This window comes from Serinus canaria, chromosome 9 (assembly GCF_022539315.1).
Source record: "Serinus canaria isolate serCan28SL12 chromosome 9, serCan2020, whole genome shotgun sequence".
Classification (NCBI taxonomy): domain Eukaryota; kingdom Metazoa; phylum Chordata; class Aves; order Passeriformes; family Fringillidae; genus Serinus; species Serinus canaria.
In genome coordinates, this window is record NC_066323.1 from 23457404 (window position 1) to 23483422 (window position 26019).

General features: G+C 45.7%; 1 protein-coding gene across 1 annotated transcript in view; it reads right to left on the reverse strand.

Annotated features, from left to right (window-relative positions):
- The window catches only part of LOC103815703 (glypican-5-like), a 362048-nt gene extending 336769 nt beyond the window's left edge, over positions 1-25279 (reverse strand). Inside the window, exons 1-2 of the mRNA XM_018913241.3 lie at positions 25114-25279; positions 1049-1210 (exon numbers count right to left, since the gene is read on the reverse strand). Coding sequence (XP_018768786.2) covers positions 1049-1210; positions 25114-25279 — 328 coding nt within the window. The remainder of the gene's footprint in view (positions 1-1048; positions 1211-25113) is intronic.
- Positions 25280-26019: the final 740 nt, after the last annotated feature.

Sequence of the window (26019 nt, forward strand, 5' to 3'; positions counted from 1 at the left end):
AATTGTAAAATAAACCAAAAATGCAATTTCTCCCTTGTGGGTAAAAAAGGAATGATATAAAAAACAGAAGAAGAAGATTTTTCTCTTGCCCCTTCATGTCTATTTCAGACTGCCACCATCACTCATTGTCAATTTTTGATAATATGCTGTCTCTTATTAACTGTCAGTCACATCTTTTATTTACAGTATTTTCACTCAAATGGGAGAAACCAGACAAAAAAAGATACTACTGATAAAACCTGCCTTCTAACAATAGATCTTAATCACCCACGCCTCAACACTTGGTATTTTAATAACTTCTGGCTTCGTTTCAGAACCCATTCCATGGGAGTGCTCAGCACTGAACACAGCAAAGCAGAGTTAAAATTAAGCACATAATTGGGCCCACAGAGGTCAGGAAGCTGGATTCACCACTCACTGACTGATTTAATCACTCAGCTACCAGAAGTTTAAAGTTCACAGCCTATGTTTAAATGCCCTTCTAGAGAAAAGCCTGCAGTACCCAACACTGCAGTGCAGAGTTCTCCCCCTGCATTTTCCTCCCTGTAACAGTGCAACAAGCTCCTGCATGAAGGAGCTAAATAGTCTGACATGTGTCTGTTAGAGCAAGGTTCTCTTGCATGTTGTCATGAAGCAAGAGCTGTATTCTCATTTGACATATCAGTTAGAGCACTCATTTTTCAGCATCAACACACAAATGCATCTTCATTTAATGTTCTACGCCTGTAAATGGTTTGGCAACACAAGAGACTATCAAATAGCATGACCAGCAAGCACTGAAAAGACACTTAAAAATGTCTTTCAAAAATCCACACTAACCCCAGAAACCCCTTAAATCTGTTCCTAATTAGATTTAGGAAGATGCTTAACATACCAGTCAAGATTAAGTGCCACCACCTTTATCCAAGAGCACAACCATCAAAGAACTGGGAAGCAAACCATAAGGCAGTGACAAGAGCACGCAATGCAAGAGGAATGAAAAATAAAGATAAGAGCTCTCCTTTGGATTGCAGAGGCTACTGTTAACGAGCTATTCCAAATTTCCTACCTTGAAAAGCTGTGATGTGACCAACAATCATGTACTTCAGCTCAAAGTTCAGGGCCTGGATGCTCTGAGCCCTCTCCCTCCGAACAGCTGCCTGGTAGCTTTCTTCCATCTTTTTGGTGCAACATGTTGGTGCTCTGTGTTGGCAGATCTGTAAATCTGACTCTTAAAGAAAACCAGAAAAACAAAAATTAGAAAACTCCTGAACTCACACCATAAAAGCAATGCATCTTAACCTCAGAACCACCCCATTTTATATTCTGAAACAAGACAAAACCCACAAGGAATGACAATGTGAAGCTCAGCTGTTGTCAGAATGACACAAAGTTGTGATGATTTCATTTGAGTAACATGACCTTATCAGCTGATAAGTTATTTTAGACTGTTAAGAACACTGGGCACAAAAGTCCGCAGAACATAGTCAGGGGCACAAGAGAATCATGGTCATGAAGATGCACCATAAAAGGGGCAATATTTCCACCATACATCTTGCACTACAGGTATCAAAACTTGAAGGTGTGAGGGGTCACCTTGCCCTAAATGAGGATTCAGTACTCACCCCTGGTGTGCCCCAAGGAATCACCTATTCACCTCTTACACTAGGAGAACCTTCTTAAAAAACCTCTGAGCTCCTAGGCAGCTTAAAAAAATAAAAAAAATTAAAGGCACTGCAATCCCTCTCACCTTGCAACTACAGAGAAAGTTGAAGGCTGATTAAAAACTTCATTCTTCTAGAATGTTTTTAATTTTTTTAAATCAGTCCCTCTTTGTATGTGTTTCAGTAAGTTTAGTATCCTTGGTAAGGGAACCTGCATCACAGAGTTGTGATGGACACACTCAGGGTCTGTTCGTTCTACACCAGAGGACTTGCAGGTGCCAGAAAGGATCTGGTACAGACTGCAGGTGAGTATTTCTGAAGCTCCACAAATACACATTTTTAGGAGGGGAGGAAAAAAAAAAGAGACTGTTAAGCAAGCAAACCCAAAGCCAGGGGCACACATAAATAGCAGAGCCCAAAGAGTCACACAGCATTAAGTGTGACAGTGTGTCAGGGGCTTTCTTCCCTTCCTTCCCTCCACCTCAAGCCAGAGACAGAGGCCCTGAGGGAAAGGGGGCACAGGGTCCACCTCCATCCCATCCCTCAGGCTCTGGGAAGTAGACAGCCTTTGCCAGGAACACCAGTGGCACACAGGTGGCCAAGCTCCCCACTGCCACCCCACCACTGGCTGTATGGGCCATTTTACTGGAGCTGCTGTGTCCCCACACTGCCCCTCCCTGTGCCCAAGGGGGTCTCTGTTTTCCACCACTGGCACCCCCTCCCCATACAGCACCAACAGGGCTGGAAGACACCCATGGGTGAAAACCACCCCAGTTCTCCAGAGAGCCTCAATTCCTCCTGAGGGTTTCTCACCCAGGCCAGGGCAGAGAACCCAGAGCAGGCCTTGGGATGGAAACATTAATGAACCATCACCTGCACTGCCCCTCACACAGCAATGCATAACTGACAGGGATCAAAAACATGAGGATGCCCTCTGAGAAATCAATAGGCACCCCCAGGACCAGGCTCTGCTCAGAGCCAGCTCCAGGTCAGCAGCTCACTGAGACCAACCCACAGGGAGGAGCTTCAATAAATAAAAATAAAAACAAGCTAGCTAAAACATCTCATTTGACTCGAAAATGTTGCTTCCAGTTTACAGCCACTCTTATTTGTGTCAAGAGGGTCAAAACCAAACTAAAATATTTCAATTCACTCCATTTTTATACAAGTTTGCAAAGATCAAATTTGTCACAGACTGAGCTGAGTCAGGTACCATTTTGGAGGTGGATTTGTTTCACACTTTATTCTAATCTCAAAAACGGGAAACAAGGACAGTGTGAAGCCCCAAGCCCCAGTGGAGGCCCTGCCAGGAGCAGCAGCAGGAGGGCTGCGCTCGTCACTGGCTGGGCACGCTGGTCCCGGGCTGGAATGAGCTCCTTGGATGGGCTAATTTTAACTTGGATGGGCTCCCTGATCCCTGAACACGTCTGTCCTGTCACAAGGAACTGGGGGACAGGGTGGGACCACAGCTCTGAGCTGGCACCAGATGCAGACTGCAGAGCAACTCGGTCATACACAAAGTGTGTCCGAGCACAGGGGCTGGAGATGTCACTCAGCATCTGCAGGGCTGGGATGCTGACACCCAGAGCATTTCTCCCTACAGCTCTGTTAGAGATAAGCAATTAGCTGGCTCTAACAATTAAGAGATAGATATTATATAGATGTATTGTAATGTCATTGTAATTTGTCATTCCATAGTCCTCTTTCCCCCCCTTGCCTTAGCAGTCCAGACATTCAGAGGAGGCTGACTTGTTCCCAGGAGGGACAGCATAACAACACCTGCCCTCCAGTCAAGCATCTCCACCAATGGATGCACAGAAAGGGCTGACTGACCAAACTTTGAGAGGGACTAAAGACATAAAAGGTAGGAGATCCATTTTGTAGATGAGCCACGTGGTTAGCAGTCACAGGGGGTTCCCAGAGCTGTAATTTTTCATTTAGCTGTTTGTTACAGTTTTTGTATAAGTTTAATAAAATTTTAAAAAGTGAGCAGTCGTTTCCCACAGCAGCCCTCTGCAGTTTTGTTTGACAGGGCTTTGCAAAGCTCAGACCTGTATCAGGAAAGGTTTGAAATGGCAGGAGCTCTGTGCTGACTCCGTGCTGGCCCTGGCTAGGAGGCAACCCATGGCTACCAGAGCTGCCCCTGGCACTGCCCTCTGAACTGAGGCACACAGGAACCTGCTTCTCCTCCAGAAAGCTTTAAGGATACTGATATCTCAGCTGAAACTGCACTCCTGGGTTTCCCCACCCAGATGAATGCTCCAGGAGCCTGAGGACTGGGATTTGTTGGTCCAGAGCCAAAATGACACAGAAGGCACTCCTAAATAGAAACAGCACTAAGCCCCTGACAGTTCAGGAGCCTGATGTAAAACACAGAGCAAGCCCAGCAAAGAGCAAGCCCCACTCTCCTCACAGGACTGTCAGGTCAGTGCTGCCATGCACACAGCCTGGAAATTTCATTTGCTCCAGCATTAGCCTCAGGGTATCACTTTTAACACAATTATAGAAACCTCATAAAAGGTTTCACTGCTATACGTGCCTGGGTGCCGAGATTAAATTAGAACTCATTAGTAATGTCTTAATGTCTCTAATAACTCTGATACTAATTTTAGTTTCTCTCATCTCTTTCATCTTGATGAAGAATACCCTCTCCAGTGGGAAGAGGGGAGGAGCAGGGACAGAGGGGTGGCTGAGAGGCTGAGCCCCCAGAGACAGAGCACTCTGGAGTGTGCTGCCCACCAGCCCAAGGGCAGCCTCCTCCCTTCTTCAGGGAACAAAGCCTTCAATACATCAGAGAGAAAAGCACTGTTCCTGAAAGCTACCAACAGCATCATTTCAGGATTTCACCCTGCTAATTTCCCTGGAGGACTTGCTTACCAGCTTTCCCCAAGCTGCCCCTCATTTCCTAGCTAGCAATTTGGGAGGAGCCTCTACCTCAGCCTCCCCCTTAAAGCAGATCTAACTACCTGAGAGCTTCATCCACTCAAGTTTCAAGCACCTACAAAGATGAACAATACCACAACCACTCAGAACCCATTTCAGTATTTGACTACACTCATGGTAAAATAAATAAATTTAAAATTTCTATCTGAAGATAATTTCCCATGTTCCAACTCCCATCTGGGTTTTTTTTTTCAGCATACAGCCATGTACCTAGAAGAAGCTGACTCCACTTTCCCTATTTTCTCCCAAAAGACAGCACACAGCAGCATGGCCTCCCTCAACCTTAATTTTCCTACAACTGAACAAACCCAGCTCTCTATTCCCACGTGTTCCAGCCCCTGACCATGATGGGAGCCCCCTGCTAGAATAACTTTGTGCCACAGATGCAAAGCACCTGCATCCAAGGCACCTCTCTATTTTATGTTCTTATGCATTAACTTACTGACAGAGCAGAACACTTTCAACTCTACATGCCTGGGCTCCAATGCCAAAAGGTTTATTATAGCCTTCCTAAAACAAATTAATTTTCTGCTTCAGATCAGATGTAAGGATTACTCTACTGATTATGTACATTATTTTTCCATTCAAGCTTTTCTCCCTTGAGTACTGGTTAAAACTATGGCCTGGCTTATTTTTTAAAGTGAGAAAAACTACAGACTTTAAACCCTTACTGTTATTATTAAAAACAGGATAAAGTATCTTGCTCCATTTTGAAAAACAGTCACATTCAGAATGTGTGTTTTGGAATGCATCAAAGATCCCTGTTGAAAACTAGTGTGCAACCCCAAAGCAATTAATACATGCCAAAGGCATCACCTTCAGACACTTCCCTGTCACAATTACAAATTACTTTAGGTGCTAAATGCACAGAAAACTATGTATCCTCACCTGACATCCATCTGGCCAGCTCTATCAAAATCAGCTGTGCAGTATTTTGTTGTGTGCTGCTTGGAGAACTTTTTGTTTTGAATCAAAAAGTCTGGGACTTCATTTTGAGCTTTGGTACATTAAAACTAGCTGAATCAGTATCACTTCCCAAAAGCAGAGAGGCCTGTTTAGCAAACAAAATTAACTTAGTCCAAAAACTGAATATATATTCATTTTGTTAGCTGACCATGTAGTTTAACAGCTCTGTCTTTAAAATGCTGCACACACTGTAAAAGCCATACTCTGAAACCAGAAAGCCAAATTTAACACACCCCAACTTTTTCAAAGACTGGCTGATTCATTTTTCTCAAACAAGCTGAACCTCTCATTTCCAGTGGAGAAGAGTCCTGAGCAAGCACGATCAGAGAGTGAGCTCAGTGCAATCTTTCTTCTGACAGCTTTTGCCTTTGTATTTTGACAAACATTTCAACAGTATTTCCAAACAAAGCTTTAGTCCAAAGCCCAAAATGTTAATGTAGTACAAATATCTTCAAAGGCTCCAAGACTGATTATGCCTCAGGAACACAGAGAAAGGTGCCAGAAGTACGTTGCATTGTGTCTGGCCCAGCTGAACAGGAGCCAACACTTCATCCTTCTTGAGCCTCATCTGTCTGGTATAGCTGCTGCCTCAGCTTGGGGAAAATTCAGCAATTAAACACAAACTAATCTGGGGAGGAGGCCAAGTCAAATGAAAAAGGAGCTATTTCCAACAAGGGCTCTCCCTATAATGACTTGGGGCATGGGCAGAGCCCACTTCAGCACAGCCACATCAAGGAAGGGGAATCCAGTCACTGCAGGCTGCCCCAAGTTTGTGAGGTTCTTTTTTCATGCAGCTCCTGTGCCCAGCAGTGTAAAACCATCACCACCTCCACCTGCAAGACTGCTGTAAAGAAACTAACCCTGTGGCCATCCCCACCTAGCTGGGAGCTCAGCTCCCTGTGCACAGCCTTACACCACAGCTCAGGCCCACTGCAAGCAATAAAATGTTTGCAAATACAAAGATGTGGTGTTTGTGAGGGTCCCCAGGATGAGGTGAGAGATGAGAGTTTGACTCCCTATTCACAGAAGGCTGATTTATTATTTTATGATATTATATTATATTATATTATATTATATTATATTATATTATATTATATTATATTATATTATATTATATTATATTATTATATTATATTATATTATATTAAAGAATGCTATGCTTGAACTATACTAAAGAAAAAGAGACATCAGAAGGCTTAACAAGAATGAATAATAAATACCCCTGACTGACTCAGAGTCTGATACAGCTGGCTCTGATTGGTCATTAATTAAAAACAATTCACATGGAACCAATCAAACCTTCACCTGTTTGTAAACAATGTCCAAGCCACATTCCAAGGCAGCAGACACAGGACAGCAATCAGATAATTATTGTTTTCATTCCTCTCTGAGGCTTCTCAGCTTCCCAGGAGAAAATCCTGGGCAAAGAGGATTTTTCAGAAAATATTATGGTGACACAAAGACAAGCAAAGGATCTTCAACTCATCAACTCAACATGTGCAGAGTCAAGCAGCTGCTATTTTATCTGTCAGTGTGTCAGATATGGTAGTTACTATGCTTGAAGTAGTGCCAGGAATTAGCACAAAAATCAACAAGCCAGTGCACCAGTGCTCTGGGACATAAAATAGCAGCTAACTCAATAAACCTGCTCCCTGGGCTAGCAGTAAAAGCCAGGCAAGCTCCAGGGAGCAGAGTCCATGGCAAACTGAGGTGTCTTTTCTTCCTGCCTCAGGTACCCTGGAGCCAGACCCTCCCAGACACTTTTTCTGACTAGGCAGAAAGAACTTTCCAATCTAAGTCTTTCCTCTGTTTTGTTAAAAATAATCCTACTATCAGCTTTAATATAAAGATCACACAGACAAACAGCACATTCAAAGGTCCTTTGAAAGCAAAAAGCTCATGAAATACCAAAGCAGAGGCCAAATTTGTCCCATCCACCTAATGCAACTTGGCAACATGCACACATCCAGCAGGAAACCTTACAAGTGCAGTTTGGAAAACACAAGTTAGGAAAATTTCCTTTCCCCCATCCCTTCTTTCATAATGGGCATTAACAGAGATACTATTTAATTTGATCAGCAGACTTTGCACTCTCTGTGCTCTTTTGAAATACACTTAAACATGACTAGGGCTATCATCAGATGTGCTATTCCAGTTGAAACAATCAAGGCTAAAAGGTAAACACCTCAAGTTTCACCAAGCACAGCTTAGATAACCTACTAACATAACTGCTAGCAATTGAAATAATCAAGGCTAAAAGGTTAACACCCCAAGTTTTATCAAGCACAGCTTAGATAACCTATTAACATAACTACTAGCAAGTGTAGCTACTTCCAACTTTGTCAAGTCAAATACCTTCCATTTGCTCAAGAGTTCTTGAGTAGATGTGGAAAACAAACTATAAAACCCCAGAAAACGGAAGAACCCCTTGATGGCACTGGAATTAAACCTGCACATCCAAGAGTGGTGGGACCCTGGAGTGGGACAGAAGGGGGACAGCAAGAAGCCCTGGATGTCATGACTCCAGAGAGGGGGCAGCATCAGCAAGTGCCACAGCCTGCAGGACAGCTGGAGACCATCAGGCACCAGCCCTGAGCAGCTTCCAGAGCAGGAACTCTTCCAAATACACAGCTCTTAGGGCAGCACCTGCACAATGAAATGTTGCTAGGCCTGGTGCTAGGTGCATTTATTTTGAGTTTTTCCCTTTTCCCTCTGCTGTTTGCATGGTTCTCACTGCTCTTGTACTCTGATTTTTGGTGTAGTTTCCAAAGCACCTTCTGCCCTACCCCATAGGTCACTGCCTGGTAGGATTTTCCCCCCGGCTTGTGCCCCACAGAAACTGTCTTGTGCCTGGACCCAATGAGCAAAAAAAGCATCTGAGCTCCCTAAACTGAACATCGCTGCACTCACTGGAACCTACACAGGCATAAACCAGGCACTCCCTTCACTCCTCAAAGGCCCTCTCCTCATTCTCCTCAGACAAGATTCCCATCTACTGATGCTCCCTGGCCCCTCAGCTCCCATTCTCCCTGCCTTCTCCAAATCTCTGCACACCTGTGGGACACCTGGAGCAGCTGGACACATTTCCAGCCCATGGTCCACAGCTTCCCTGCAGGGAGGAGCAGCTGCTGCAGGCAGAGACCTCCTCATGTCACTCACCCTCAGCTTTCCAGGCTGCTCCTTACAGAGTCTGGCTGTACCCAGGAGGCTGAAGGCAAAGAGCTGAGAAGGCAGCTGTGGTCACTGTTCCTTGCCTTGTGCCTGTCACCAGACCTCTGGCAGGAGGAGTAGGGAATGGAACTCACACACAGGAATAATAAGTCCTGTAACACATCTTCAAAGCACCTACAACTGGAGATTTTCCAGTGTTTCCCAGAACAGCCTGGTTGTCAGTAGGGTGTTGGAAGATGCATCTTTGGCATCAATGCCCAGCAGCCATAATGCCACTGCTGGTAAACAGAGTCCTGAAGGAACAAAGTGTGATTAACCTCCACAGTTCACTGCCCACTCCCTCTGGTCTTCCCCACACCAGCCCTAACCTCAGAACCAGCCAAATTTCAGTAGGAAGGCACCAAACTCACCTTGCAGAATTTCACTCCAAACTCTTAATTGGGCAGCTGAGCAGAGACTCAGCTTGGTAGGTGCAGGAACAGCAGGCAAGCACTGCCTGCCATGCCAGGGACTGCCCTTGGCCACTCTTCCATGCCTGGCGCTTCTTTAGGTGGGTGATAAATTCTTTAATGCTGACTACATTTAATAACTTCCCAGGAGCCCAGTGCTAAGTGAGATATTCTCTGAATGTGGGAGGCAGGCAGCAGGACACTGATTGCTAAAGAGCTTGCTAACTACACACTACATGCAAATTCAAAAGATTTACACTCTCAGGGATCCGTGCTTTTTTATCCTAGAGTTGACACAGAAGCATGAAGACTGATGTACATAAAGTACATTATAAAACAACTCAGGCTGGTAGGGACCAGTGGATTTCAGCAAGGGGGTTTCTGCATTTACTGCAATGCCAACTCCTTCCTCCATTCTCCTGGGACAACACATGTAACTGAATGCAGAGGTGACAGAAAAACTACAAGAACTTTCATTAATTTAGAGTCTATTACAACTCATCTTTCATTATGTCTCATCACATTCCAAGCAGTAAATCCCGTATTTTCTCCACCACCACCAACAAAAAAAAACATAAAGGCATACAAAATATTTTCTAGAGGAGTCTAGTCAATCTTCCTACTCCATGTCATCCAAGGACAACAATGAACCACCAGCTGCCTTTCTGCTCTCCAGAGGGAACAGCATTTCACTGCCACAGAACCCTGCCTTACCTGAAGAATGAGACACTGAAACCAGAAGAGGTGGGAAGCCTCAAGTGGAACACAGCTGACAACAAAACTGAACTGTGTTTAAATGAAAGAAGTAGGTTTCCAGCTCTGTACAGTTAGGGAAAAAACACCTTCTGAATGCAAATCACACAGGCTGCCTATCTAGCCCTACAGGGAGGACATAAAATTCTTTATGAGAGGTGTGAATCACCTCATTCATCTCAATTTCAAACCCTAACTGTAATTCAAATGTTAGCAATTGTTTTACCAACTTTTTAATAGGAACTACTTCCTAATGTGCTTTACCTGCTGTGGTAAGATCCATATAAGGTGGCAAAGCATAGAAAATTACAAAGATATTGAAAGGGTCACAAGAAAATGTATTTCCTATTCTTCTTCTTTTTATCTGTCAACATAAAAATCTGTAAGAAAGTTAGACTGGAAGAAGAAACAAAAGCAAAGATAAATCTAAAGGAAACAATGGACTATTGGACATTTGGGCCATGGCCTCAGAAAGGGAAATTGCAAGAAGAGTATTTAAAAGGAGAGGAATAGCAACTCAATATTCCCTTTCCTCCCAAAATCTGAGTACTTCTGTTTTTGCCATCTCACTTGAAAGCCATACATGAAGCCAAGTGCTCAGACAACTATTTTCTCTTCCTTAAAAATATGTTCTAGTCTTGCCTAAGAATTAATTTTACAACCTAAATCCTAATGCTTTCAATGAGCTTTTCCTTACGCCTGTAACTTCATTTTTGTGTATAACTTAAGAATGAGAAATGGCTGATATAGATCAGTTTTTACCAGCATTTGAACATATTTCTTTAGGATCCCATTCTCACTTTCATTATTTATTTTTAGGGAGAAGAAAGAGGAAAACTATAAAAACCCAGGTGAAATACCCAAGAATTTTAAGGAAAGCACCCAGCACTCTTGATACTATTTACACAAAAGGAAGAACTGAACCTAAACTAAGCAACTGCTTACTAGACAAGACACCCCTCACCAGGGCCAATTCTTCAACTTCATCCCCCATGACACAGTAATTAATTAAAACAGGCTGCAGCAAGACTCCAGCATCACAAGGTCTCTGCACCTCTTTCCCTTTCCGTGGTCCCTCATGCAGACAATCCCACTGCTGTCACTGCTGGAATTTGTCACAAACTGGAATGTGATGCCACAAATTGGACCCTTGAGCACTGGGAGGCATCCCACAGCAGGAGAGACAGGAAAGAGCCCAGCACACCTGACAGTGACTGCAGAGAAACACTCATTGAGCACAACCCTGCAGAGGAACCAGCTGGCAGCCCCGCAGGTCACACACAAGACACCAGGAGCCTGTTTCTGATGGTCTAGGCTGAGCCTAGATTTATGCTCAGATCAATTCTCCCACTCCAGCCCACGTGTGCAGGAAAGAGGAAAGGTAAAAATATCAGAGAGCCTGGTTCAGCACCCCCTGATGTCAATGGAGATACCCAGTGGCATCAAGTCATACAAAATAAAACAAAATACAGTCAGAGACAGCACTGTGCTGGGCTTCATGTGGGGATTTAGCTGTCTGAGACTAACACAGCTCTGTACCCAGAGAGCTTTGGGTCAAACTCTTGAGTAGATCCTGGAACAGGGATCACAGCCAGGAAAGCCGAGAAAACCTGCCCTTAGTAAGAAAAATCAAAATTAACAGAAAAATGAACTGACAAAGAATTATGATTTAGAAATGGTTTAATTACCTGAGAGTAACTTGCATTTCATTTCAGACAAGTGCTTGTGATTTTTAGCTGCATGCATTCAATGAAAACCAGGGGAAGGTCAAGCAGCCAAAGCCCCAACCACACTGAGGGGTTGGTGACAGCATTCATGGGTCTAAAGCAGCGAGGGCCCATGAGCAGAGCTCATCTAACCCCCATGAAATTAATGCCACACCAGTATTCCCCCTTAGCCACATGGCAGTGCTTAGGATGGGACAGCTCTTCTGCCCTCATTTATTTTGGCATTGCTTTGTTCTGTCTGCCTGGACCATGGAGGATGCTGCTTGTGGGAGGAGCACTTGAGGAATGAAGAATTGGAGAATTGGAGTCCACAATGAAATCACACCTGAAGGGGCCATGCCCTGATTTCTGGGTACCAGTCACACCCCTAAGCTGAAAGCAGCCAAGCTCACTGCACAGGACACATTTCACCTGCAGGTTTCACATTTCCTGCAGGTTCAGCAGGAAAACCTGGAACTTTCTGGGACTCCTTGAGCCAGGATAATGGATTCTGAAACAGATGCTGATTCCCAAAGGCTGAGGGGAGGCAGGAAGATGTTCCAAAAGCCTTTATTCTGAGACCACAGACAAACAACTTCCAAAACCCAGTGGGGAAATCCCTGATGGGCTCCTACACATGGCAATACTAAAATGCACGTTTGACCTCAGGCTCCACACTTTGATTCAGACATGGAAAAGAGGAAGATCTCTTCCATTAGTTTGCTTAGACCAGTAAGCAATTCTTAGTGGAGGGTGCCCTCTGCTATGTGCATGTTCAGTGCTTTCCTAAGACCTGCTTTTGATTTGGACCCTGTGCACCTGTTACATAAATTAAGAAATCGTGTTTCTCCCTGACATCACTCCAACAAGGCACCTCCACAGCACATTGAACTGATTATCCTTCCCTTCTCCCTTGTGCTGTTCCAACCAGCACTAGCAGCACTCCTGGAGCTCCGGGGTGGCCAGCACAGCCCTGGTGTCACAGCTGGACATGGGGCAGGCAGTGCTGGCTCTGCTCAATCCACCTTTGGAAAAGCCAGGGGTGGGCAGGGGATGGCAGCCACTGAGACACAGCAGCCAGGCTGGCACAGGCTGGCCCCAGGCAGCCCTTGCTGCTCAGCTCATGTTTTGGCACCTGGGATAGTGACTTAGAACAAACTTTCCAAACGGAAGCCAAGAGCCCTGCCAACAAATGACACTGACACTTTTCATCCCAGCTGGGGTTTGTTTCTATCAGAGAAGGCACAGCAGGTCTATTACACCAAAGGGAAGCTCCCAGTCAGCTTTAGATCCCAAGCAGGTACAGCCAAACCACAGCTGCTTTCTGGGGAATGCAAATGTTTAGATTTCCTGACATATCTAAGGCAAACCAGATTAGAAAGAGTAAATTTGATTATTGCAGCTTGAAACTGAAAATGCAATGCTTTAGCCAAATACAACTTTGGGCTGCTCCAAATGGTAACAGATATATTTTTTCCCAAACTTCAAAACTAAGATTAGGAGATTTAAACCAAGTCTTCTCTGAGCAGAAGTTTGAAAGCCTTTCTCTGAGAGCTGTGCTTCCAAGTCCTTTTCCTAAAGCCTTAGTCTGTATTGGGAAGCCAGTGGCTTTTCTACACATGCTTTGTTCTTTTGCCTTCACACTGATTACACCACCCCTTTAACCATCCACATAAAGAGAAGGAGCACTGCACTTCTCAAAGCTGGGAGGGAATATTATCATCACCATCATGGGGCAACCACTTAAAGCCCTGGGTGCTGTTCCCCAAATATCACTTAACAAGCCCCTGCTTCTAAAAACATCACCCCAGCCCTCCAGTTCCCATTTTTTTGTGTTTCCTTATGGATGGACAATGGAGCAGGAGCACAGGACATTGTGGTTGGAGATCTGATTAGGCAGATGGAGCACCTCTCCTACAGTGACAGCCTGAGTGAACTACAATTGTTTAGCCTGCACAAGGGAAGGGTTCAGGGTGATCTAATTACAGCTTGCCAGTACCTGAGATGAACCTACCAAAAAATGGAATAATTGCCAAGAGCACGGAGTGACAGGACAAGGGGAGCAGATTCACACTCAGAGTAGGCTTAGATTCAATATTAGAAATTCTCTGCTGTGAAGGTGGTGAGGCCCTGGCACAGGTTACCCAGAGAAGTGTTGGATGTTCCATCCCTGGAAACGTTCAAAGCCAGGCTGGACAGGGCTTGGAGCAATCTGGTCTAGTGGAAAGTGTCCCTGGGTTGGAACAAGATGATTTTTAGGGTCCCTTCCAACCCAAACCATTCCATGATTTCACCATCTGAGAGACTCCCAGGACAAGCCATGTAAAGCCAAGCCATTCAGCAGACAGACAGACAGACAGACATGCTTTGGGGAGGACAGACACAAGCTCTGAGCTGGAGCAATAGAGAATGATCTGAATTTGGGCACAGCATCATGCCAGGGATGGCTACACTGCTGGCAGCACAGGACTGGATTAGAGGGATGTGGAGCAAGACCAAACCCACCTGGGGATGCAAACTTTACCCTCCTCTTTGAGCCTTTCTCAGCCATGAAGAATAATTTCCCCACATCAGTAACAACAAAGCATTGCTCAAGAACTGACACCCCAAACCAGGGAAACACTGATAAACAGAGGGTTAAGGACCAGAGCTCCCCTCAACCTGAAAACTTAATTGATACTCAGACTTGCTCTGGAAATGCCAAGTATACTTGTAAGACTTAAAATTTGATCAATGTCTTCTGTTTTCAGTAGCCTAATTACACCCCTGCAGTACAGTGAACTACCTACCACCAGAAACTCTAGGGTGAATATTTTATTTAAGTGAGGAGCAAATGCTCCCCATGTCTTCAGGTATCCCCATGCTGCCTTTCCACAACAATGCAGTTTCTCACTAGCAGTCCTGCAACTCGACTGCTACTCAAAGTTTGACCACTTGAGAACTGATTTTCCTGCATGCTCCCATCTACCACTACGTGGAAAATCTGTGAATTTATTATTTTGCCTTCCTGATCATGGAATTTTATATCCCCACACTCTGTTTGCTCCTTCTTCACAATACTCAAACCTATAAAGGAAGAAGAAACCTATTCTTAGGGCTCAAATACCAAGTTATAATGCTTAATGAGTCACCACATCTGGAATTCACTTCATTCATTCCAGGTGCACGGGAGCCAAATTTAGTTTAGATTCATTTACACCAACAAGCTTATTGCTCTGGGACTAGTGCAAAAGCACAGAGCCTTGTTTCAGAGCAGAACAAAGCAGAGCAGTTGTCATATGAGTGTTACTGCAAAGAGGAAGGCCCTAAGAATAGGATAATGTCGTATTTTAGCAAGCAAGAACTAGGTTTTGCATTAGGAAAAAACCTATGCAGTGGGGTAATTAAGCACTGGAACAAACAGACAAAAAAGGCTGTGATCTTCTCTCACTGATTTAAACAGTTTATTCTGGCCACAAGTAGAGGGAATGGACCAGATGATCACTTCAGCTCTCTTTCAGTACTATTTTCTGTTATTATAATCTTTCAGCAGCTCTCAGCAGTGTATTTTTCTAATTACGTCCAGTTTTCAACAGATTAGTCTCCCTTTATTCACATTTCCTAGCACAAACACCCAGAGCAAGCTGTTCCTGGACACCAGCTCCTTTGGCACTATGTTGCTGTACCTTTTGTGAGGATTTGGCCCTTAAGATCTCTCAAGAGTAGAGCTTTAATTTCACAGCACGGATCTTGCTCATTTTACTCCATATTTACCGAGAACAAAGGGAAGACTATGCAAATGCCCTGCTACTTAGACCTGAACAAAGTGGAAGCAAACATGTAGATGTGAATGGGAGACATAATGGTAGGAAAAAAAGCAGCCCTTTTCAAAAGTGAAATGACTTTGTCAGGGTCCCTTTGCACTACGTGCATGGATGATTTGTGACAAAACAAAAAAGTGCTAGCCTAGCACGTCACCCATGTCAGAGATTAGAGCACTTCAAAACCTTCAGTAGTTCAAGCACTTGCTGGAACTTGAAAGGCTTTCTTAGGCAGTGCTGAGCTTCTTTATGGCTTTTACACGACTTTGATGTGCACCTAAGAGTGAGGAATCTTAATCTGAAAGTTTTCTATGGAAACACCCATTTTGTACAATAAATCAGAAAATCTCATCACCCTGATTAACGTCGAGTCAAAAGTCTGAAAATGTTTTTTTGCCAAAAGTTAAAGATTCAGAGCCATTGTTTTGATACCCAAATAAGAACCCTGAATTTCCAAGCACTTTGGTACTTTCAGAAGCTTCTACAATAATGGCACTGGTGTAATATTTCTGATCATTGACAAAGTATGGTTTGCAAGGAAGTAGGTGCTTCTGCAAGTGTCACTTTCTCCCCTGCTCTCACTCCCTCTTTAAAGCAAAGACTTCAAGTTCTCCTTGAAGTTAAGGGATCTGGGGGAACACAATCAGTTTCTCCTGTGTTACAAAACCTCATCTCTGAGTGCAAAGATGGATGTGTAAACATCAGCTTCATTTCCCCCCTCACTACACACCCTTAACCCCTAGGAGCATTAATGGGAATTATGCATGCATAACGAGCACAGAATAGTCCCCTCATGAATAGGGGCCTTGTTGGAACAATGAATACATTTAACCATTAACATCTAGGGATGTGCCCAACTATCCAATTTAACTAGCTGCCAAACAAAGCTACCATGACCTATCTGATATTGTCAGGTTTGCCACTGCAGCTCTCTGAAATTTGTCTCTCATTTGTTTCTCAAGGAGGTGACAGCTCTTTGTTACAGGGAGCTCCTTGCAGGAGGATGGGCTCCAGAGCCCTGGCACATCCACCATGGGATGGAAGAACTCTGCAGAGGCACAGACCATGACCCCAGGAAGCAAGGAAAGGCATCAGAAGGCCAAAAAAAATCTCTATATATAATTTAAGTACATATATATGCTGGCCATCAGTATTAATAGACACTCAGTAAGAGCAGAGAAAGGCAGAATAGGGCACAGAATCACATAAAGTAGGCTGAGAATTACATTTCAAAAAAAAAAGTGGAAAGACAACTTCTGAGGGAATAATTTTGTCCTCTGCAGCTCTGAAAGCTCTATGCAATTGCCTGGCTACACTTGTTCTTTATTTCTGTATTTTAGCTATCAAAACGCAAGCCAGAACCTGAGGATATGTATCAATGATACCCTCCTGAGACTTCTGAGTCCACAAAATAAATGTAATGGTATCATCTGTGCTACTCAAAATTCCTCCATTGTCTTAATTTCTTTCTGTGTTCTTCCAGCTTGTGCTGTGAAATTTCACAAGTTAAAACTTTATTCATTATTCATGCATGTATGAATACACTAAGAAGGTAATTAATAACCCTCCTTTAAAACTGATGTCCTGAAAAGACTAAAATAGATAGATTTATTCTCCTGGAAGTGCATGCAAAGTGTGCATCCATAAGAAAAGGCAAGGTAGTGATTGCTCCATCATAAATCATTTGTGCAACTCTGCTGAGCTGCTTGGTGCTGTACAGTGGCACAGAGCCCCAAGAGGGTCCAGGACAGGCAAGCAATCCATAAAACTCATCTGTCAGACTGCCAGGGTCAGCCTTTGGGCAGCACCTTGGACAGAAGTGAGCACTGCTGGCCCAGAGGGTTCCTCTGGCTGCCACCCCACTAAGCTGTGGAGCTTCCCCTGCCATCAGACACCGCCACTGGACTCAGCATGGAATTAGCAAAGCCACCTCAGTTTCACTTCACATCCTGAAACAGGGAGGCAAACCTGCTCTTCTGGCTCTTCTGCAGGGTGGTCTGAGATCAGTGCTGCCACAGCAGCTCAGGCACAAAGGGCTCATTGTGTCATCATCAGCATCACCATAAAGGTTATTTATCTGTTGGAAGGGACAAAATGCAGCCATAAAAAAGTGTCAGAGCAGTCACAGGCTGCTGGCACAGTCCTGCTGCTGCTACTCTGCACAAAGCACAGGCAGTTCCCTGTCCAGAAAAGGCTCAGGCCCCAGCACACCTGGATCTACAGATCACTGGGTCAGGAAGGACACAAAACAGGGAAAAAACCTTGGGGAAAAAAAATACAAAACCTTGTCCTCCTCCATCTGTGCTGTGGAATCCTGTGCACAGCTTAAAGCCCTTAGCTTGAAGCTCTGGTTACTTTTCTGCATCTGAACAGAAGATACTGTACAGAAATACTTTGTGTTTTGCTATCAAATAATAAACTGCCTTAAAACACTAAATCCTAACTGCTCGGTGGAAGATTTAAACAGGCTTGCCTCCCTATCTTATTCTATCCTTAGGATAAATCATTAAATATAAGCTAGATGCTTTCTTTCATCCATTTGTGCTGCTCAGAAGTTCCTTGTATGTGAACATAGCAAATACCTTTAAATTTATCTTCATGGATATGAGGATGAGCCTATCAGCTTAAATGTTGATACCTAATCAACAGATTGATACATTCCATATAAATTTTGTCACAGGCCTGGCTGCTGTCTGAGAATTGACTCTGATCCATCAAAATCTGTATATTCCCTAGAAGCAAAAGCTGTGCTCTAAACTGGTACGTGATGAGTATGCACTTGAACTATTATTAAACATACGCCTCTTTATTGTGTCATTTTGTGCTTTCATGGGACAAAGATTCAATTACAAAGACTTCACAGTATTTGGAACTGGTTTTATACCATTTAAAAGCAAAATCATTTCACCACCCAGAGTGCATTTTACACATATCCTTGCTTTTTACAGATCCTCGGGCTATGACATTTTTCATGATTAATCCTTATGAAATAGCTTATTTATTTTGATGTATTTATTTTATTGATTTATATAGCAATTATCGTGCCAACTTTGTTTCCACTCACCACATCAGTGCCTTTTCATTAGCACTGCCCTTTGGTTAAGGGCTGTCTGCTCAGACCTGCCACACTAGCATGGGGGTTATAATAATAATAATGGGAACATTATTTTCCTATTATCTTCTCATTACAACCTGGTAGCAAAACTTCAGCGGCACATAAGGCGTTGGGACCCACCAGTATCTCAGGATGAGTCATTTCCTGCTAAGCTTGTTTTCCATCCCAAGGTCCAGTTCAACTTCAGAATCACCAGATCTTGAGCAGACCATTAAAAATAAAAACGGTTACACACTCTTTACAGCAGAGATTTCTCAGAGAATGAATAGACCATGTGAATTGTAGCAATACTTGACTCAGTCTGACAAGAAGATTGTGTGCTGGGGGAGAGTAGGTTCTCTGCTGACTCTTGGATACCTTCCCAAGACATTTACAGGAAAGGCTGATCTGAGTAACTAAGTCATTTTCCTTCTCACCTGGACCAAATGCTCATGCAAGCCACCAAGGACAATGATCTTGGGGCTCATGGATATGAAAACTACAGGTTTCCATCTGGCACTGGAACAGCAATTCCATCTTTATGAGGCATTAAGTAAGTTTAAACACATTTTTTCTGCCTATAGATTACTCCCAAGAGGGCATTACAGAGTGGGCAGCTGGTCCTGCGTCAAACAGAAATTTAAGACATGGGAAAAGAAGGGGAAAAAAGATGTTACTGCTGGTGAGACCTTGCCTGTACCCACAGGCATGACCAGCTTCAGGTCAACACTCCTGGTGGACAGCCTGAGCCTGAAGAGTGCTATAAAATCCTGAGAAGATTAATGAAGGAAGGATCCTTACTCCAGAGGAGCTGCAGGCTGCAAAAGCAAAGCTTTCCTTCTACTCAGAACAGCTATTTCAGCAGGCACAGAGCACAGCCCCTGGCTGGGGGAGGGAAGTGAAGGAAGGACTTTCTGAGCTTCCACCTCAGAAACCAGCCTAACTTCCAGCCTTTTCCCTCACCAAATGAAAGAATGACATGAAAGTCAGCCTGAAGAAGTGAAGGCATAGCTCAGTGATAGTTCTTCTAGCTGCAGTTTACCACCCTTCCATGATGGGTTTTCAGCAATAAAGTTACAGTAACATTTCATGATATAGCCTGTAGACAGGGAAACCGAGGCACAACTGTTCTGGGCTACTCAGAGAGGAGCAAAGATGGGAACAGAATCCATCTCACATTGGAGCAGCCCATCCCCTCTGTGATATAAATCACCAAGAAGCCTGTGTGTTCATAAATAAGCAAATATGAAGTGCAACAGGAAAAACACCTTCCACTTAACAAGCTGCAAGGTAATGCCAAGGACATTTCAGACTTGGGCAACAATCAGGTTTGCCAAAAAGAAACAGGAACCTCATGGAAACAGGACTGGTTTTTGTGCCTTTTTTCACAATTGTAACCACCCTCTACAGTTCCTCTGCATAAATAGAACTGTGCTCATCCAGCAAGGTTTCCTCTCAGATGTTCCCTTCATCCACCCTGCTGAACCCACACAAGCATATGTGCAGGTGGACAGAATACCCAACTGCAGCTCACACCAGAGCATTTAAGTCTCATTCTGATGGGGTAAAAACTTCCTAGAGCCAATACAGCAAGTCCACATCTCCCCTGACACAGAGCAGACACTGACAGAATGCTACTGTGAGCAAAATGCCTTCCTGCACCACACCTTCACCAGGGGAACCTTGCTGTTCTCATTAGGGAGGCAGAAAAGCTGAGCAGGAATAAAAGAAAAGCAGGAGAATAAAGTGTGGCATGACCCACTTCATAAGAAAATGGGCAATTTAATAGATATTCTTGGACATACAGAAAATAGGGATCTAGCTCGTGCTCCTTTCTCAACACACATGGGAGCTGTGCCACAGACTGAGGTGGGAAAAGATCCAGCCTAATACATGCACCACACGCAGCAAGGGGCTTCTGGTGGGAATCTAGGACTTAGTTGTCATTATTCAGAAAGTAAAACAGTTTTAATCCATAAATTGTTAATGCATGTCCAGCTCTACAATGGGATATTCAATATATACACAGTAATGAACACTCCTGCTGATTTAACGTGCAGGATGACACAGGAGAATAAAGCAGCTTTTACTAGAACAAAACCTGCCCTTCAGAAGCAAGTTCCAGAGCACAGCCTGGGCATCTTCTGCACTCTTTGTAAACCAGTAGGACAACAAGATAAAGCTAATCATCCCTTTGGCAGTCTTTTACAAGATTATTATTTATACGGTAAAGTGTTCCAAAAATTCTTTCACAAATGACATTTTCCATGCTTCCCAGAAACCAGCCCAGTTCTTCTCTCTTACTTAGCATATGTTTACAGACTGGGGTTTGTGAATGCTCAGACACTAGTCAACCAGCCAGAGGGAGAACTGAGCATATGTGAATGAGTAGGATGCTCTTGTGGTTACATGATTACCCAAGGAAACACAAGAGGACTTTTATTGTATTTGCAGGGTGCCCTGTTGAAGGCAGGAATGATGAATCTGACTCCATGTTCTCAGAAGGCTCATTTATTAATTTGTTTTACTATATTTTATTAAAGAATACTAAACTATGCTAAAGAATGCAGAAAGGATACTTACAGAAGGCTAAAAAGATAATAATGAAAACTTGTGACTCTCTCCAGAGTTCCAACACAGGTTGACCCTGACTGGCCAATAAGTCAAAACAATTCCCAAAAACCAATGGAACAACCACCTGTGGGTAAACAATCTCCAAACACATTCCACATGAGCAAAACACAGGAGAAGCAAATCAGATTATTATTGTTTTCCTTTTTCTCTGAGGCTTCTCAGCTTCCCAGAAGAAAATCCTGAGCAAAGGGATTTTTCAGAAAATGTGAATGCCCAGACTTCTATTCTGGTTCTGCTACCATTCACTGCCTGAATGTGGTCACGTCACATCCCAGACTCCACTTGGGCTCATCCAGTTGGCCTCCTGAGAACTTGGAGAGCAGTGAACAGGCAGGCACCACCACACTCCACATCCCAGAACAACCTGGGAGTGTCCAGAATTCCTGGCAGAGCCCGTGCCAGGGCACACTGGAGGCTGTAACACAAGCCAGGGCTGGCAGGGCACGGCCAGCGCAGCCCCCGCCCGGGAGCCATTCCAGACGGGGCAGCACACGTCAGGTTGAAGCTATCCAGACTCCCTGGAACCAAAGGCTTAGTCCCTTGGCAGGATTAACACAGCCCTCCACCCTTGGAGACCGCTTAGAATCCTCTCTCATCAAAATGTCAACCGAGGAGCTCCCACAGAAACATCCCAGCTCAGTCTGTGATCATCAAAGTACACGACTGGGGCACATGACCTCATTTCTCAGTCTGGGGAAGGCACAAAAAGCCCTTCCCGTGGATCACAGCCAAGGCAGGAGTACCTTCACCTGACCAATCTGTGCTATTTGCAGCAAATTACCCTTGAAACATTCTATTTGTTCCAAAAAAACAGAGGACCAGAGAGAAGCACAGATTCCACCAGAGGAGAAGGGAGTCTCACAGACAGACCAAGCAGATCTGCAGTTTGAAAATGCCTGCAGCTTGGATGTCTTACCCATCCCATATCCAAACATGTCCTTAGCCCTGCACTCATCCATGGACCAGACTTCCCAGCAGAAAAATATCTCATGTCTTTTGGGGGAAGCTGTGGAAGAGAAATTGAAAAGAAAACTGCTGCTCATCTCTAAGAGCTCATTCAGGTGATGATTTTCAGGCAGACTGCTGCCAGATTCACATCAAACCTTAAGAGCAAAAGCCCTTTTTTTTCTTTCCTTAGGAGTCTTCCTCCTTCCCTTGCCACTACATTTTATCCAGGAGGCTGGCATGTCCTGCCCAAACTCTCCACCTCACTTCAGGCCATGCTTCCAGCCCTCTCCCAGCACTCAGCAATCCCAGGAACCTGCCTGCAGACCAGGTGAGCACAGGGAAGCAGCTCCCAGCCCACCAGTCCCTATGAGGCTAGATCCAGGATCCATCAGCTGACAGCTCCAGCACTGCAACCACAGCTAATGCCACAGGAGGGGGCAGGCTACTAATTCTCCCAAGCATTTCACTTGATTCCAGGTGAAATGGGCACCACCCATAAGAGGAGACAGAAAATTTACACCTGTCTGTCTGTCCATCCCTCCCCAGGCACTGGGTTGGGCCTCTCTCCCTGACTGAGCTGCTGGTTTTCCACAAGGGTCTAAGAACCTAATAACCATTAAGACCTCTGCCAGATTTGTTGTATTAGCCTATAAATACTGGCTTGAGATTAGCCAAGGGCTTTCAACACTTTGGCGACTAAAAATATCTCTTACACAGACATCAGGACTGCAAAAGTTTCAGTTTTTAGAGAAAAGCCTCAAACCAACATGCAGATGACTGAGGAGCAGCCCAGGGCAGGGCAGGGCTGGCCCATGTGAGCAGAAGTGAGCAGTAATAAAAGCTCCTGGCACTGCACCCAGGGCTCAATTCAGCCCAGCATGCTGCTCCCCAGTGCCACCCCCAGCTGCCCACCACTCTCCCACTTTAGCTGACATCCAACATCTCCAGGGGATGTGTTTCACCACTTGTGTGGCATTAAAATGCATAATAAAATGAGCCCAAATGTCAGGAGAAATGTGGGTATATTAAGATCTATTCACTGATAACAGCTGCCCAGGAAAATGCTGGAAAACACTTCAGTGTTTAATTAAAAGAGGGCAGAAGACAGGAGGCATTAGTGCTCAGCAAGGGATCATCAAAGCTTTGGTGCAGCAGAGTGATACTCAAGGAACAGGGAAGATCAATATGCACCACTTGTCCTCAGCTCTGCTCCAACCCTCTTCAAAGGAAACCTTTATGAGCCAAAATTTAAAAGCATTATTGCCCTCCCTCATCTTCTCTCTTACCATTTCTTTTCTGGGAGCTTGTTATTCAACAGGGAAGTTGGATAGGACACAAGAAGACAATGAAACCTGTCCACAGCAGCAGGGTTGGAACTAAATGAGCTTTAAGGTCCCTCCCAACCCAAACCATTCCATGATTCTGTGATTCTCTTCAGCATCACAGGACCTAAACCCTCCTTCTGAATGTAGACAACTTTTTGAGAAAGTTTCCTCTACAGCACTAGAGTTTTTTACATTATGTAAATCCCTCTATTAAAGTTGGAGGAACTTCTTCCAGGAAGAGCTCAGGAAAGAGGGTTGAGCATCCATCACAATGGATGAAAAGCCTTGTTTTGCCTCTCCAAAACAACCACCATCTGATGCCTCTGTCAGCACAGAGCAGTAAAACCAAGCTTCAAAATGCCATTCCTGCAAATCTCTTCTTGCCAGAAAATGACAAATGATTCCTCCTCCACAGGTAACTCTACACCCCTGTGTCACCTCGACTACCTCATGCAAAGTGAAGACAACCAGCACTCTGCAATCGATTACAGCCGCAAGAGATCAGCCCAATGGCCTATCAAATTTAATCCCCAAGACAGAAACCCATGCCAGAAAACATATCCAAAGCTCATCTAAGACAAGGAGTCTTTCCATCAAGCTCCACAGGCTTTGAATTTAACTGTTCTCAAAAAAAAAAAAAAAAAAAAAAAAAAAAAAAAAATTGAAACTTGTACCACCACCACCACCACCACCACCACACACCTCTAGGCAATTGCAGTGGCATGACGTAGCTAGAAATTGTGTTAGGAGGTTGATATTCTCTTTTTTATTTCAATGCCTGCACACATTGCCTTTAAACAGATTCACTGAACTATTTAGATTGGGAAACATGTAAAAGTGAGGAATGTGACTTCATTATCCAGATATATGATACATTCACAAGAGTTTAATTACGAAATGCTTCATCCCCTTACCAGGTTATTTGTAGAATATGCAATAAAAAAAGTCTATTCTTATTATCTGTGTGTTACTTTCCCCTTTCAGTGCTGCCAGGCATTGTTCCCGAACTCTGAAAAGGCAAAACGGAACAACACTCTGCTCATCAACTTTCACAAGTGCTGCAGACTTACTGCTTAACTAAGCAAAAGCCAAGTTCCGTTGGCTGTTTCCCTCCAAGGTGTCACCTCTGCCTTTCCCTATGACAGCGCTCCCGAATTCATCTCCAAGATAACTCTTCCCGGGGCAGAACTTACAGTGAACTCGCCCTCCGTCTGATGACCCCACACCTGGCCGGCAAGACAAGCCTGCCAAAAACTGCCCGGCAAAACAAGCCAGCCAAAACCTACCCCTGGCTACTGACTCGCTTTCTGCCAAGGGACCCTCGCCGTGGGGAGCGCTGTGCCCCGGCACTCAGCAAAGGGATGGCAACGGTGCGAACGCGGGATGGAGCCCCGCCGCTGGCGGCGGACACCGGCAGGCACCACCTGCACGGTGCAGAAGCGCAGCAGTCGTGCCGCTCTGCCTTCCCGGGAAATGCCGAGTTCTTTCAGCCAGCGCCGTGCCCGGTGCGCTCGCTGCCGCTCCCCGAGCCCGCGGGGAAGCGGCGCCGGCCGGAGGGAGCCGGGGCGGGCAGCGGCACCGCGGGACCCCGGCTGAGGCGAGCCCGGCTGAGGCGAGCCCCGCCCCCGCCCCGCAACCCTCCCGCGGCGGAGCGGCCACCCGCGGGTGCCTGGGTACTGACCGGCCGTGGGCACGTCGGGGACCAGCTTGAGGGGCCCGATCTGCCGCAGCTGGAACGCCGTCCGCACTTCGTGGCAGCTGGGGGACCTGCCCGCCGCCACCGCGCCGCACAGCCCCGCCGCCAGCAGCCACAGCCCCAGGACGGCGCGGCTCCCGCCGGCGGCCATCTCGCACCCCGGCCACGGCCGCGGGCGGCCCGAGCGCTGCGGGGCGCGGGCCCTCAGCCGGTCCCGGCGGCGGCAGCGCTGCCCCCGCCCGCCGCCCGCGCTCCTCCTCGGCGGGAGCGGCCGCCGCCCCTTCCCGCCCCTCCCAGCGGGGCCCGAGGGGCGCCACCGCCCCCCGAGCGCGGCGGGGGCAGGGCCGGCGGCGGGCCGGGAGCCCTGGCCGGGCGGGGGGCGCTGGGCCGGGAGCCCGGGCAGGGACCGGCCCCGCGGGACGGCCGCGCTGAAGTTTGCGCTGAGCATCGCCGCGGTCCCTGCGGAGCCGGCCGGGGCAGGGCGAGGCAGCCGGCGGTGCCCGGAGAAGGGAGGTGCACCCTCTCGGCGTTGGGCTGCTCGGAACAGGTACGGGAGCAAACGGAGCCGGGGGAATAATGCCCCAAGCACTGCAGGTTGCGCACTCGTTCTCGGTTTGCTTCGATCCTGCAATTCCTAGCGGATGACACGGAACGGTCTTCGTGAGACAAGTGTTAACTCCAGCCAACAGTCCCTGCAGAGAATAGGAACTTTACCCCAGGAAACGCATCTTTATACACCAAATGCAGATATAAATTGCTCATTTGTACCAAAGCCAGCAGCGGTTCCATCCTATGCAGTTCGGGGGGCATAGCCCCCTCCTGGGGATCACACCACTTCAGAGAGGTGGTCTGCGATCTTTTCACTGCCCTCTGCAAGCTTCGGTGTCAACT